At 49.3% G+C, this 15,258-nt stretch overlaps 1 protein-coding gene across 4 annotated transcripts in view; it reads right to left on the reverse strand.

Moving 5' to 3' along the window:
• The window catches only part of AP4E1 (adaptor related protein complex 4 subunit epsilon 1), a 134,213-nt gene that overhangs the window by 94,803 nt on the left and 24,152 nt on the right, over positions 1 to 15,258 (reverse strand). For all 4 annotated transcript variants that reach the window (XM_063926083.1, XM_063926081.1, XM_063926082.1 and 1 more), the window contains one exon: positions 14,830 to 14,989. In XM_063926083.1, the coding sequence (XP_063782153.1) occupies positions 14,830 to 14,989 (160 nt within the window). The remainder of the gene's footprint in view (positions 1 to 14,829; positions 14,990 to 15,258) is intronic.

The following is a 15,258-nucleotide window of genomic DNA, read 5'->3' on the forward strand; positions in this document are numbered from 1 at the left end:
CTGAGCGACTGCTCCCCAACCTCTTAGACTTGCATCCGTGGTTAGAAGGATCTAGTCCTGAACTCCGAACCTTCGGCCCTCCAGAAGGTGTGGTAGTTGTAGCCACCAGAGGAGCGAAATCCTGGCTTTCTTTGACAGACGTATCTTCTGGTGCATATGTAGGGGAGATCCCAACCACTGGTCCAAGAGATCCAGCTGAAAGAATCGAGCACGAACCCTTCCGTACTGCAGAGCCTCATAGGAGGCAACCATCTTCCCCAGAAGGCGGATGCACTGATGAACAGATACCAGGGCAGGCTTCAAGACATCCCGGACCATAGTTTGAATCCCCAACGCTTTCTCCACCGGTAGAAACACCCTCTGCACCTCCGTGTCGAGGATCATCCCCAGGAAAGACAGCCTCCTTGTTGGCTCCAGATGAGACTTTGGAAGGTACAGGATCCAACCGTGCTCCTTGAGCAAATGTGTTGTGAGAGCAATGGATCTTAACAACTTCTCTCTGGACGATCCCTTGATCAGCAGATCGTCCCGATACGGAATTATGTTCACCCCCTGCTTGCGGAGAACCATCATCTCTGCCATCACCTTGGTGAAGACCCTCGGTGCCGTGGAGGGACCGAATGGCAGTGCCTGAAACTAATAGTGATCGTCTAACAGTGCAAACCTGAGTTAGGCCTGATGCGGCGACCAAATGGGAATGTGGAGGTACGCATCCTTGATGTCCAGGGACACCAGGAACTCCCCTTCCGTCAGTCCTGAGATAACTGCTCTCAGAGACTCCATCTTGAATTTGAAGTCCCTGAGATAAGGGTTCAAAGATTTCAAGTTCAGAATTGGCCTCACCGAACCATCTGGCTTCGTTACCACAAAAAGGATTGAATAGTAACCTTTGTTCGACTAATGAGGCGGAACTGGAACAATGACCTCGGACACTACCAATTTTCGGATAGCGTCCAGAAGAATCGCTCTGTCTGCCGGCAAAGCTGGCAAGCCTGATTTGAAGAAACGGTGAGGTGGGAGAGTCTGAAACTCCAGCCTGTACCCCCTGGACACTATATTTTGTATCCAAGGTTACAGGCCAGACGACACCCAGACGTGGCTGAAATGCCGGAGTCTTGCTCCCACCTGACCCTCCTCCAGGCTGTGCAGTCCACCGTCATGCTGAGGACTTTGAGGCACCAGAACCAGACTTCTGGTCCTGGGAACCAGCGGGAGCAGGATTTTTGGCTTTAGCACGACCACCTCTGAAGGTGTGAGAAGGCTTGTTCTTTCTAGGCCTTGCGGGCCGAAAGGACTGTGACGTGGCGGGAGTAAAGGCTTCTTTTAGCCGGTGCAGCTGAAGGGAAAAAAGGAGACTTACCCGCGGTAGCCGTGGCAATCCATGCATCCAGTGCCTCCCCAAATAGAGCCTGACCTGTATAGGGTAGGCTCTCCACACTTTTCCTGGATTCCGCGTCCGCAGACCATTGGTGCAGCCAGAGACCCCTGCAAGCCGACACGGACATTGAGGAGATCCCCACAGCCATGGAACCCAGATCCTTCATGAATTCTACCAGGAACCCTGCAGAATCCTGTATGTTACGTAAAAACAAATCAACGCCACCTTTATCCATCGTAGTCAAGTCCTCCTGCAGAGTGATTGACCACTTGGCTATAGCTTTAGAAATCCATGCACAGGCAATAGTAGGCCGCAGTATAGCCCCTGAAGCCGTGTACATGGATTTGAGCGTAGCATCCACCTTGCGATCTGACGGGTCCTTCAACGCGGTAGATCCTGGGACTGGTAAAACCACCTGTTTTGACAGCCTGGAGACAGAGGCGTCAACTATAGGCGGAGACTCACATTTTTATTTTTTTTAATCGTCTTCCGGGAAGGGAAAAGCAACCAGGACCCTTTTAGGGATCTGGAATTTTTTCTCCGGGTTTTCCCAGGCTTATTCAAATATAGCATTTAATTCCTCAGATGCTGGGAAGGTGAGAGGGGCTTTCTTACGGTCTGTGAAAAAGGCCTCCTCAACCTGCTCAGGAGGTGTGTCAGAAATATGTAACATCCTGCATGGCCTCATTCATCAACTGTACCCCCTTAGCAAATGATGCCGTCCCTCTCAACACATCCCCATCACAGCCTGCTGTGTCAGAATCGGTATCCGTGTCATCCTGCATAATTTGGGCAAGAGCATGTTTGTGAGAATGTACCGCAGGGGGCCCCGAGGGAGCAGTATCAGACCATACTGCCATAGAGGATTGCAATACCTGAGTTGCATGCTCAGTCCTTGCAACCCTTTCAGAAATATGAGAAATAGCCTCCCTAAGAGAGGCTAACCTCTCCGGTTCTCTAGCTGGGATCTGCGCAACAACAGTGCAATCCTGATTACATGGGATGGGATCTTCCTGAGAAGATAAATCCCTCTGCAGCATATGAGACAGAGGGGTATATGCAATTGTGGTCGAATTCCCGAAATTGTCGAATTTCGGGTCATTTTCGACCCAAAAAAAAAATCGCCTATGCAATTCAGTGCTTTCCGACCAAAAAACGGACTTTCAAAATTCGACTTTTTGAAATTCGACTTTTTGCAAATTCGACTTTTCTGCAATGATATAAGTGCTGCAATTCGACCAAAGCATATTCAATTCAAGTTTGGAAATTCGACAGCAGTGCTTTTAGACAGCAAATTCGTCATTTTCAATCCGCCACACTTTGGAGGGTGAAAACAAATAAAAAAATTTTAAACATGTTTTTTTTTGTGTGTTTTTTTTGGGGAATAGCAGATCTATTTATATTAGAAGGGATTAGGTACTTTTTTTTTTTTTTTTTGGAGGCACAAATATTATTTATATATTTTTTAAAATATTATTATTATTTTTTTTTTTTTTTTATGCTGGAACGGTGAAATCATAAAAAAAAATGGCGTGGGGTCCCCCCTCCAAAGCATAACCAGCCTCGGGCTCTTCGAGCTGGTCCTGGTTCTAAAAATGCGGGGGAAAAATTGACAGGGGTTCCCCCGTATTTTTAAAACCAGCACCGGGCTCTGCGCCTGGTGCTGGTGCCAAAAATACGGGGGACAAAAAGAGTAGGGGTCCCCCGTATTTTTAACACCAGCATCGGGCTCCACTAGCTGGACAGATAATGCCACAGCCGGGGGTCACTTTTATGCCGTGCCCTGCGGCCGTGGCATCAAATATCCAACTAGTCACCCCTGGCCGGGGTACCCTGGGGGAGTGGGGACCCCTTCAATCAAGGGGTCCCCCCCCCCAGCCACCCAAGGGCCAGGGGTGAAGCCCGAGGCTGTCCCCCCCCATCCAATGGGCTGCGGATGGGGGGGCTGATAGCCTTTTGTGATAATAAAAAGATATTGTTTTTTCCAGTAGTACTACAAGTCCCAGCAAGCCTCCCCCGCAAGCTGGTACTTGGAGAACCACAAGTACCAGCATGCGGGAGAAAAACGGGCCCGCTGGTACCTGTAGTACTACTGGGAAAAAAATACCCAAATAAAAACAGGACACACACACCGTCGACAGTAAAACTTTATTACACACTACCGACACACACATACTTACCTATGTTCACACGCCGACATCGGTCCTCTTCTCCATGTAGAATCCACGGATACCTGAAAAAAAAGATCAATATACTCACCTCAGCCATGGTCCAGAGATAAATCCACGTACTTGTTAAAAATAAAAAAACGCAAATACCCGCTCCATAACGGACTGAAAGGGGTCCCATGCTGACACATGGGACACCTTTCCACGAATGAGACCTGTCAGTGACAGCTGTCACAGAAAGGTCTCTAAGCCAATCAGGAAGCGCAACTTCGTTGCGCTCACCTGATTGGCTGAGCGCTGTCTGTACTGTGACAGCGCATCGCACAGCTCCCTCCATTATATTCAATGGTGGGAACTTAGCGGCTAGCGGTGAGGTCACCCGCCGGTCAGCGGCTGACCGGCGGGTGACCCCACCGCTACCCGCAAAGTTCCCACCATTGAAAGTAATGGAGCGGCTTTGCGATGCGCTGTCACAGTACAGACAGCGCACAGCCAATCAGGTGAGCGCCACGGAAGTAGCGCTTCCTGATTGGCTGAAGGGACGTCAGTGACAGGAGTCACGTGATGTCCCGGCATTCGGGAGAAAGGGGTCTGATGTGAAAGCATTGGACCCCTTTCTAGTCCGGTATGGAGCGGGTTTTTGCGTTTTTTTTTTTTTTTAAACAAGTATGTGGATTTTACTCTCTGGACGTGGATTTATCTCTGGACGCTGGAAGGTGAGTATAATTTTTTCACAGGTACCCTCGGATCGTCGGAGACCGTGGCAGTCGGCGTGTCAACATAGGTAAGTATGTGTGTGTCGGTAGTGTGTAATAAAGTTTTACTATCAAGGTGTGTGTGTCCTGTTTTTATTTGGGTATTTTTTCCCCAGTAGTACTACAGGTACCAGCGGACCCGTTTTTCTCCCGCATGCTGGTACTTGTGGTTCTCCAAGTACCAGCTTGCGGGGGAGGCTTGCTGGGACTTGTAGTACTGCTGGAAAAAACAATATCTTTTTATTATCACAAAAGGCTATCAGCCCCCCCATCCGCAGCCCATTGGATGGGGGGGGACAGCCTCGGGCTTCACCCCTGGCCCTTGGGTGGCTGGGGGGGGGGGACCCCTTGATTGAAGGGGTCCCCACTCCCCCAGGGTACCCCGGCCAGGGGTGACTAGTTGGATATTTTATGCCACGGCCGCAGGGCACGGCATAAAAGTGACCCCCGGCTGTGGCATTATCTGTCCAGCTAGTGGAGCCCGATGCTGGTGTTAAAAATACGGGGGACCCCTACTCTTTTTGTCCCCCGTATTTTTGGCACCAGCACCAGGCGCAGAGCCCGGTGCTGGTTTTAAAAATACGGGGGATCCCTGGCCAATTTTTCCCCTGCATTTTTAGAACCAGGACCAGCTCGATGAGCCCGAGGCTGGTTATGCTTTGGAGGGGGGACCCCACGCCATTTTTTTTTCGGGTTTTTCACGTTTTTTTACCGTTTTTTAAAATCGCGGCAAAATCCGCCAAATCGGCCGATTTTCGCCCGCGACTCTGGCGAATCCGTTTTTCATTGAATATGGTGAATTCCGGAAGCCACCTTCCGGGATTCACCTGTCGAATTGAGTCGAATTAAAAAACGGCGAAAATTGCCGCGAATTCGACCGCAATTGCATATACCCCAGAGTCTCTAGACATGTTTGCTTGTACACCCCACATACACAGCACACAGGGTACAGGGCAGACCGAGTTTCCCCCCCAAGAATGGCAGGGAGACACAGAGATTGGAGCCAACCCACAAACAGCGCTATTACAGGTATAGGGAGACCCTAAACCAGCGCTGCTTGTGTCCCTTAATAGGTGACATAGTCTTACACAGCCACCCCTCCCTTCTACAACCCCCTGGTACCGTACAGATAGCTGGTGTTGCTCTGGAGGGACTGTTCTTCCACTGGCAGCGTGTCTGCAGGCAGGAAAATGGCACTGAACACTGCTGGGTCCACTCTGAGGAGAAGCTCCGCCCCCTTAATGGCGCTGTTTTCCCGCTCTTCCAAGATTATACTGGCCAGAGGATTTTGTGCTGGCTGAGATCCGCAGACCACGACAGGCTTTCTGGTCAGTGTAGGGTTAAGGCGCCGGCTCAGGGCGCTCCTCACAGCGCCACACCAAAGTACCGTTGAGCCATCCCAAAGCGCAGTTAATACTGCGCTCCTACCCTGATGCCGCCATCTTCACACCGACCCCCCGCTTGCTAGGGTAGTCGGTGACTCACTCGCCACAAACTTCAGCTCTGCAAGGGAGTGGCGGCATGATGCTGGGGTGAGCGTTCCCCTGAGGCGGGGAGCGATCTATCCCCTCTGGAGCTCAGTGTCCAGTCAGCGGAGACAGTGGCTCAGACCCCGCAGGGCGGACACTGCTCCACCCCTCAGTCCCTCGATGCAGGGAGGCTGTTGCCAGCAGCTTCCCTGTAAAATAAAAAAAACTCTAAAATAAACTTTTACTAAAGAAGCTCTGTAGAGCTCCCCTAGCTGTGACCGGCTCCTCCGGGCATATTTTCTAAACTGAGTCTGGTAGGAGGGGCATAGAGGGAGGAGCCAGCCCACACTGTTAAACTATTAAAGTGCCAAAGGCTCCTGGTGGACCAGTCTTTACCCCATGGTACTTATATGGACCCCAGCATCCTGTAGGACGTATGAGAAATTAGGAATTTAATACCTACCGGTAATTCCTTTTCTCCTAGTCCCTAGTGGATACTGAGGTCTTGTACTTTAGTACCATAGAGCCTGGCACTTTAAAACTTTTAGTGTGTGTGTATGTGTGTGCTGGCTCCACCCCTCTATGCCCCTCCTACCAGATTCAGTCTAGGAAAACTGTGCCCGTGGAGACGGACATAATCTGAGAGAAGAAACAATACAACAGCAGTGAGGCAACAAGCCAACACAACCAGAAACGAAAGGAGGGTGTTAACCAGAACAGAGGCTAGCAACACCAACCTAACCCGGATAGCACAGCTATCCCAACAATATAACGGGACCACAACATCGGTCCAACTAAATACTTACACAGGTAAGCAGGAACAAAGCACTGAGGTGGGCGCCCAGTATCCACTACGGACTAGGAGAAGAGGAATTACCGGTAGGTATTAAATTCCTATTTTCTCTTACATCCTAGTGGATACTGGGGTCTTGTACTTCAGTATCATGGGGAAGTCCCAAAGCTCCCAAACGGGTGGGAGAGTGCTGAGACCCCTGCAAAACCGCATGACCAAACTGAAGGTCATCCTTGGCCAAGGTATTGAACCTATAGAATTTCACAAAAAAGTGTTCGAACCAGACCAAGTAGCAGCTCGGCACAATTGTAGGGCCGACACACCCTGGGCAGTCGCCCAGGAGGACCCCACCGACCTTGTCGAGTGGGCCTGAATAGACGTCGGCAACGACAGGGCTCTGACGTATATGCCTGTTGAATGGTCAACCTGAGCCAACGAGCAATAGATTGCTTAGAAGCAGGCCGACCAATCTTGGAGGCATCATAAAGGACAAACAGCGAGTTAGATTTCTGATGACGGGCCGTCCTTTTGACATAAATCTTCAGAGCCCTGACCACATTCAATGTCTCATGGCCAACGGAAGCTTCAGACAACACCAGAACCACAATAAGCTGATTGACATGAAAAGCTGACACCACTTTAGGCAAAAATTGAGGATGAGTCCTCAGTTCTGCCCTTTCTTCATGAAAAATCAAATAAGGACTCTTGCAGTACATGGCCCCTAATTCAGAGACATGCCTGGCTGACGTCAATGCCAAAAATATCACCGTCTTCCAGGTGAGAAATTTCAACTCCACCCTATGTAAGGGTTCAAACCAATCCGATTGGAGAAACGATAGAACCACATTGAGGTCCCACGGAGCCGTGGTAGGTACAAAGGGCAGTTGCATATTAAGAACACGCTTCAGGAACATCTGTACTTCAGGCAACATGGCAAGCTGTTTCTGGAAGAAAATAGAGAGCGCTGAAATCTGGACTTTGATAGAGCCTAATCGTAGGCCAAAATCCACTCCCGCTTGTAGGAAAAGTAGAAAACGACCAATTCTAAAGTCCGCAGCAGACACCTTTCTACTTTCACACCAGGAAACATACTATTTCCAGATATGATGATAATGTTTTGACGTTACCACCTTCCTGGCCTGGACCATGGTGGAAATAACCCGGGAGGGAAGAACTTTTCTTGCTAGAATCTCCCTCTCAACTTCCAAGCCGTCAAATGTAGCCGATGTAAGTCTGGATAGACGAACGGACCTTGCTGAAGAAGATCGTCTTGGAGTGGCAGAGGCCACGGATCCTCCAAAGCCATGGCCAGGAGGTCCGAGTACCACGCCCGTCGAGGCCAACCCAGGGCAATCAGAACTGTCAGAATGCTTTTTCTTCTTAGCCTTTTTTGGCACCCTTGGGATCAGCGGTAGAGGAGGGAACAAGTACACGAACCGGTACATCCACGGTGCCGTCAGCGCATTCACTGCTATGGCCTACGGATCCCTCGTTCTGGAACACTTACGGCATAGCTTCTTGTTGAGACGAGAAGCCATCAGATCTATCTGCGGACAGCCCCACCGGTGGAATAACTGTTGAAACACCTGGGGATGCATGCCCCATTCTTCTGGATGGAGGTCGTGCCTTCTGAGGTAGTCTGCATCTCAGTTGTCCACTCCTGGAATGAATACGGCTGAAATGTCCCTTGCGTTGGCCTCCGCCAAGAGAATGATTTTTGACACCTCTCGCATCTCCGCTCTGCTTCTTGTTCCCCCTTGTCGGTTTATGTACGCCACCGCCGTGGCATTGTCCGATTGAACATGGATCGCCTGACCCTTCAGGAGATGAGAGGCTTGTAGAAGAGCATTGTAAACTGCCCTGAGTTCCAGGATGTTTATCGGTAAAGTCGATTCAAGAAAGGACCACAACCCTTGGAACTGGGCCCCTTGGGTCACCGCTCCCCAACCACAGAGGCTGGCGTCAGTTGTCAGAAGAATCCACGGGTGGATATTGAAACATCTTCCCTCTACCAGGTGAGCAAGTTGAAGCCACCATAATAGAGAAATACGGGCTTTCGGAGAGAGGGTCACTTCCTGGTGCATATGCAAAATGAGAACCCAACAACTTGTCCAGCAGATCCAGTTGAAATGGCCAGACATGAACATGCCGTATTGGACTGCCTCGTAAGCAGCCACCATCTTGCCCAGTAATCTGATGCAAAGATGGATAGACACCCTGCGAGGACTGAGTACCGAGCGGACCAAAGCCTGGATAGCAAAGGCCTTGTCCATTGGGAGAAACACCTTTTGAGATACCATGTCCAGTATCATTCCCAGTCACTGAAGACGCTGTGTCGGTTCCAGGTGAGATTTCTGGAAATTCAGGATCCACCCATGATCCGTGAGAAGGCGAGTTGTCAGATCGATGCAGTGTAGCAGATGTTCCCTGGACACATCCTTGATTAGCAGATCGTCCAAGTAGGGGACTATGTTGACTCCCTTCATACGCAGTAGCAGCATCTTCCCCGCCATGACCATGGTGAAGACCCTCGGAGCTGTGGATAAACCGAAGGGTAAGGCCTGAAACTGGAAATGCTCGTCCGATATGGCGAACCTGAGGTAAGCCTGATGAGGAGGCCACATGGGAATGTGAAGGTAAGCATCCTTGACATCCAGAGACAACAGAAACCCCCCCTCCACCAAAGCAGACACCACCACAATCAGGGACTCCATCTTGAACTTGAACACCCGCAGATACGGGTTGAGAGACTTCAGGTTCAAGATGGGGTGCACTAAACAGTCTGCTTTGGGAAAGACAAAAAGACTTGAGTAAAAACCCCTGTGGCGTAACGGAGGAGGCACAGGAACTACCACCCCTGTCTGCAAGAGTTTTAGAATAGCCTATTGCAAGGTAACTTTTGCTGCGGGTAAAGCTGGTAATCCCAACTTGAAAAAGCTGTGAGGAGGTAGTGTTTGGCATTCCAGCTGATATCCATGGGAAATGAGATCCTTCATCCAAGGATCCCAGCAACACTGCGCCCACACGTGGGCGAAGTGTTGAAGGCGAGCACCTACCTGAAAATCACCTTGCCGCTGGGGCCAACCGTCACACGGAAGGCTTAGCGGCAGGGGATCCGGTTGTCTGGTCCAGGGAGACAGCAGGTGCAGGTTTACGGGACTTACCACAAGATCCCCTGGGAGTGGTGAAGACCCCTCGGCCCCTGCCTCTGAACCTTGCCACACAAAAGGACTGCAAGAAGGGTCCGGTGTAAGAAAGTCTAGCAGGTGGCGCCGCCGACGGCAGATAGGTAGACTAAGCCACCATTGCCTGGGAGATCCACTTATTCAATTCGTCTCCAAACAGGGCATCACCTGTAAAGGGAAGATTTTCTACACCCTTTTTGGAATCAGCGTCTGCCGTCCATTGACGTAACCACAGAGCTCTGCGCGCTGAGACCGCCATAGCAGTAGTGCGGCCATTAATCTTACACAACTCCTTTATAGCCTCGCTCATAAAATTGGCAGCATCCTGTATATGTTGCAGCAGAGTAACGACCTCATCCCGGGGTAGAGAGTCTAAACCATCAATAACAATATCAGACCACTTTACCATAGCCCTGGAGATCCATCCGCAAACTATTGTGGGGCGCTGTGCTGCCGTATAAATGGCCTTGAGCGTTGTCTCAATTTTACGATCAGCAGGTTTCTTTGGGGATACGGCCCCAGGGAGAGGCAGTACAATTTTTTTTTGACAGTCTGGATACAGGGGTATCGAGCGATGGGGGTTTTTCCCAGCTCCTTCCTATACTCAGCTGGAAGGGGAAAGGTAGATAAAAACCTCTGAGGAATTTTACATTTTTTAACAAAGCCTCCCTAGCTAGGGAGTTTAACTCCTTAGACACCGGAAAAGTAGCTGAACTCTTGGGTCTTACATTAAAGTATAACTCCTCATCTGGTTCCGCCTCCGGGTCAGGTATTTGAAGGACCTCTCTTATGGCAAAAATGAGGGCCTCCACACCAGGGGACAGAGAGCTGTCCTCATTCATATCATCATCATCCACATCTGGCTGATCAGAACCAGAATCGGACTGTAAAACCTGTGGCAGTGAGCGTTTGTGTGAAGCCACTAGAGGGGGCTGCGAAGCCTTCCTGGAATCTGCTTCATTAGCTACACAATCAGTTGAGTGTTTTAACACCTGTCTCTCCCTTTTAGCAGCATCTAGTTCAGAATGGACATTGTGAATCATGCTCTTAAAGCTGTCCAACCAGTCAGGTGCCTGTGAGCTGAACCCTTGAGGAGACCAGGAATATTGCTCACACATGAGAGACCTTGCTGAAGACGGGGTAGAATTACAAGCAGCACACACAACCAAGTCTTCAGACATAATACAGCAAATAACAGTGCAGTCCATTGCCCAACACCCCACACAGACCGTAGAGAGCCCTTTGGAGTGACACTGAGGAGCGGACCCAGCACACAGAACACAGCAGCACAATGTGTGAAAAACAGTGTATGTAAAATCAGTGCAGCAGTTTACCGCTGGCTTGCTCCCCCCCTGTCTATGACCCCCTGGTACCAGTTGAGACAGTCTGTAACAGCGTGGGTCCTGGAGGAGCAGCGTGCATGCAGCCTTCATGATCCTCAGCAGCAGCAGGAAAATGGCGCCGTCCTGCTCCGGGAAGCCCCACCCCTTGCAATGCTGCGCAGTCCCTGATAAGATTATACTGGCCACAAGTGTAAAACACCATGTAAATGTCCTTTACAGTACACACAAAGCCTTAGCTGACAGTGAGCACTGCAGGGCAATAGCCCTGAGCCAGTTACGTCCGCGGCGGGCACCGCAGCTCCGGGCCCGTGACCGCCGCCTGACATGCCGCCAAACTGCACCGGGGACCCGCGAGCCGGGACCTCGGTGTAACACTCACCGCACCTGGTCTTCGGCTTCTCTTAGAGGGTGGCGGCTAGCTGTTGGCGTGGGCACACAGACTGATGATGAGTGATCAGCACCTCAGTGTCCTGTCAGCTGTGATTATGAACAATTAACCCTCAGGAGGTTGGTTCGGTCCCCCCTCTAAGTCCCACAAAGCAGGTAGTCTGCCTGCCAAGCAGAGCTAGCTGTAAGCAATAAACTAAATTAAAATTAAAAGAAAAATCTCTGAAGCTCCAGAGAAGTGCACCCGGCTCCTTGGTCACATTTCTCTAGTCTGGTAGGAGGGACATAGAGGGGAGGAGCCAGCACACACATACACACTCTAAAAGTTTTAAAGTGCCAGGCTCCAGTGGACCCGATCTATACCCCATGGTACTAAAGTACAAGACCCCAGTATCCACTAGGATGTAAGAGAAAGAGACTAAAATTTAACTTTCGGCCACCAAGGAAAATGCTATGTCTGACGCAAACGCAACACTACCCATCACCCCCACATGTTTTTCAGCAGCAGGGATTGGGAAACTGTTTCGAGTTGAGGGAATGATGGATGGTGCTAAATACAGGGATATTCTTGAGCATAACCTGTTTCTGACTGCCTGTGATTTGAGACTGGGGCGGAGGTTCACCTTCCAGCAGGACAATGACCCGAAGCATACTGCTAAAGCAACACTCGAGTGGTTTAAGGGGAAAAATTTAAATGTGTTGGATTGACCTAGTCCAGGGGTGGCCAAACCAGTCAGAGGCAAAGAGCCAGAAAAGATCTGTAGTCAAGGGCAAAAGCCAGTATCAGGCGCGCGCACAAAAATGGGGGTGTGGCCTAGTTTTCACAAAGCTACACCCCATTTTGTGCGCACACCTTTCGTTATGACGTTTGTAGGAGTATGACCTTGTGCCATAACTCCGTTTTTAGTCATGTTGTACAGTGCCAAAAACATATAATGCCCCAGTACAGTGCCACATACATATAAAAATGTCAAAAAATGGGTGCCTCCACACTGCCAGAAACATATGTCCCCACAGTGCCACATACACATATGTCCCCACAGTGCCAGATACATATATGCCCCACAGTGCCAGATACATATATGCCCCACAGTGCCAGATATACATGTCCCCCCAGTGCCAGATATACATTTCCCCCCAGTGCCAGCTATGCCCCCAGTGCCAGATATATATGTCCCCAAAGTGCCAGCTATGCCCCCAATGCAGTGTCCCCACAGTGCCAGATATACATGTCCCCACACAGTGCCAGCTCTGCCCCCAGTGCCAGATATACATGTCCCCTAGTGCCAGATATACATTTCCCCCCAGTGCCAGCTATGCCCCCAGTGCCAGATATACTTGTCCCCACAGTGCCAGCTATGCCCCCAGTGCCAGCTATGCCCCTAGTACCAGATATATATGCCCCCCCCAGTGCCAGACATACATGACCAGGGCAGCAGGAGCCAGCTGAGCCGCATGCGGCGGATGAAAGAGCCGCATGCGGCTCGAGAGCCGCGGGTTGGCCACCCCTGACCTAGTAAAAGCCCAAATCTCAATCCAATTGAGAATCTGTGGTCAGACTTGAAGATTGCTGTTCACAAGCGGAAACCATCCAACATGAAGGAGCTGGAGCAGTTTTGCCTTGAGGAATGGGCAAAAATCCCAGTGGCAAGATGTGGCAAGCTCATAGAGACTTATCCAAAGCGACTTGCAGCTGTAATTGCCGCAAAAGGTGGCTCTACAAAGTACTGACTTTAGGGGTGCGAATAGTTATGCATGCTGAAGTTTTCTGTTATTTTGTCCTATTTGTTGTTTGCTTCACAATAAAAAAATAAAATCTTCAAAGTTGTAGTCATGTTCTGTGAATGAAATGATGCAAACCTTCAAACAATCCATTTGAATTGCAGGTTGTGAGGCAACAAAACATGAAAAATGCAAAGTGGGGGTGAATACTTTAGCAAGGCACTGTAGTTACATGTGTCATGGCTGTTTCTCAACCCTTACTTCCCTGGAGCACATTACAGCTGCTATACAACAATTACAATAAGTCCAACCTGTTGTCCATATTACTTTACGGTTGCATCAGAGATGTTCATGTGAACAACAGGCATTGGATAACAGATAAACATATAATCAAACGCTTTCTTTTGGAAAAAATATATAAATAATTAGATTTTTCTAATTCTAAGAATACCAGACATGTAATTTATAATTTTCTATTTTCTTTCTTTCTATTTTTTGTGCAGTTAAAATGATAGGTATGTTCTGGACCCCTTCATTATGATGCAGTGACCATAATCATTCAGCTGCCAGAGCAGAGTGGAGTTTGCAAGATTCCCAGCACCTGGTTGATATCCAAGGGGGCGATTCCCCATCATATTCGTACCTCTTCTAATGAAAGCACCAGCCCTGCACTGACCAGTCTGGGAGTTGCTTATCACTATGAATGCTGGTGTTCCTGTTATAAATGGCCAAGGCTGGCTGACTCAGGTGATAGAATCTGCATGGTAAAGAGAGAAGTCATGCTGCCCATCTCCTTGCTTATTTCCACTGACAGGGCTTCTGCTGTCTCTATATGAAGAACAGAATAAGACTTCCCTATAGTAGCAGGACAAGTGATGCTAATGAAATAAGACAAAAGTAAAATGGACAACGCACGCCAGTCTGGGATGATAAGATAGCTAGTGCCAGTGGGCAACACAGTGGGTGTGTCTATTAGCTAAGGGGGCAAAAAGCTGCCCCTTCTTCCACAGTGGATATCAGACACTCTATTTCCAATACAGCAGGAAAGCCGCAAGGTAACAGTGTTACAAACAATGCTGCTTAGGGAACACATGGATTCCCAGCCATCGTGGCACTACAAGCCCGGCATGCTAAGATTTGTAGTTTTACATAAGAAGGAACCCACAGATTGCCCACACTGCCCCTACCTCTTCCTCCATCTCACCTATTCTGCATGCATAACTACCCCTGCCCGCCCCCAATCCATCTACCCTCTGCTGCCAGACAGGCACAAAGGCCTGTGTCATTTCCTGCTGCATGGACACTGGCTATCTACACTATCTGCAGATCTGTATGAGCTGGGAAAGGAGGTCCTGCATGGATTGCATTGGTCACCACATTGTTGTTAGAAAGCTGCAAGACATGATTCCAGCCCTCGGCTTTAATATGAAATTGTCCATCAACAGGAATAGGGAAGCTGGTTGTAAGGACGTCATTCCACATGACCTCGTTAATCACTGTATGTGGCCTGGGGCTTATCTGGCCTATGGTAAAAGAATGATGCACAGCAAAATCTACTGCCACCAGCAAAAAATATAAATTCACCTTCAAGTGTTTTTAAATGGACTCACAAGAGATTATCTGTTTTACCTTGATCACCTGCAGATATATATGTAGAGAAGCAGCCATGACGCCCACATCCCGGTCACATAGCGCCTTCCTGAACTTCTCATGTATGTGCTGTACTTGAGTGGGTGCAATCAGATAGAATTTGTACAATGCCAGGACCGCTTTCCTTCTCACAATTTCCCTATAAAATAAACAGTTATCAATATTTTATTCACCTTTTACTTACTGCAAGTCAGAGAATTGCCTAGTTAGTCAAAATGAAGTACTGTAATTACTCATCAGCTTACTAGGTGCCAGCACAAAGCACAATGGTTTACGATTTCTTATAACAAGTCCGTCATTTCCATGATACATGGCCCGCAATTTTTCCACTGGGGATTATGGTGGTCATTCAGAATTGATCGCAGCCAGCAACTTTTTGCTGCTGCTGCGATCAATAGTCCACGCCTA

The sequence above is a fragment of the Pseudophryne corroboree genome, chromosome 6 (assembly GCF_028390025.1).
Source record: "Pseudophryne corroboree isolate aPseCor3 chromosome 6, aPseCor3.hap2, whole genome shotgun sequence".
NCBI classification, from domain to species: domain Eukaryota; kingdom Metazoa; phylum Chordata; class Amphibia; order Anura; family Myobatrachidae; genus Pseudophryne; species Pseudophryne corroboree.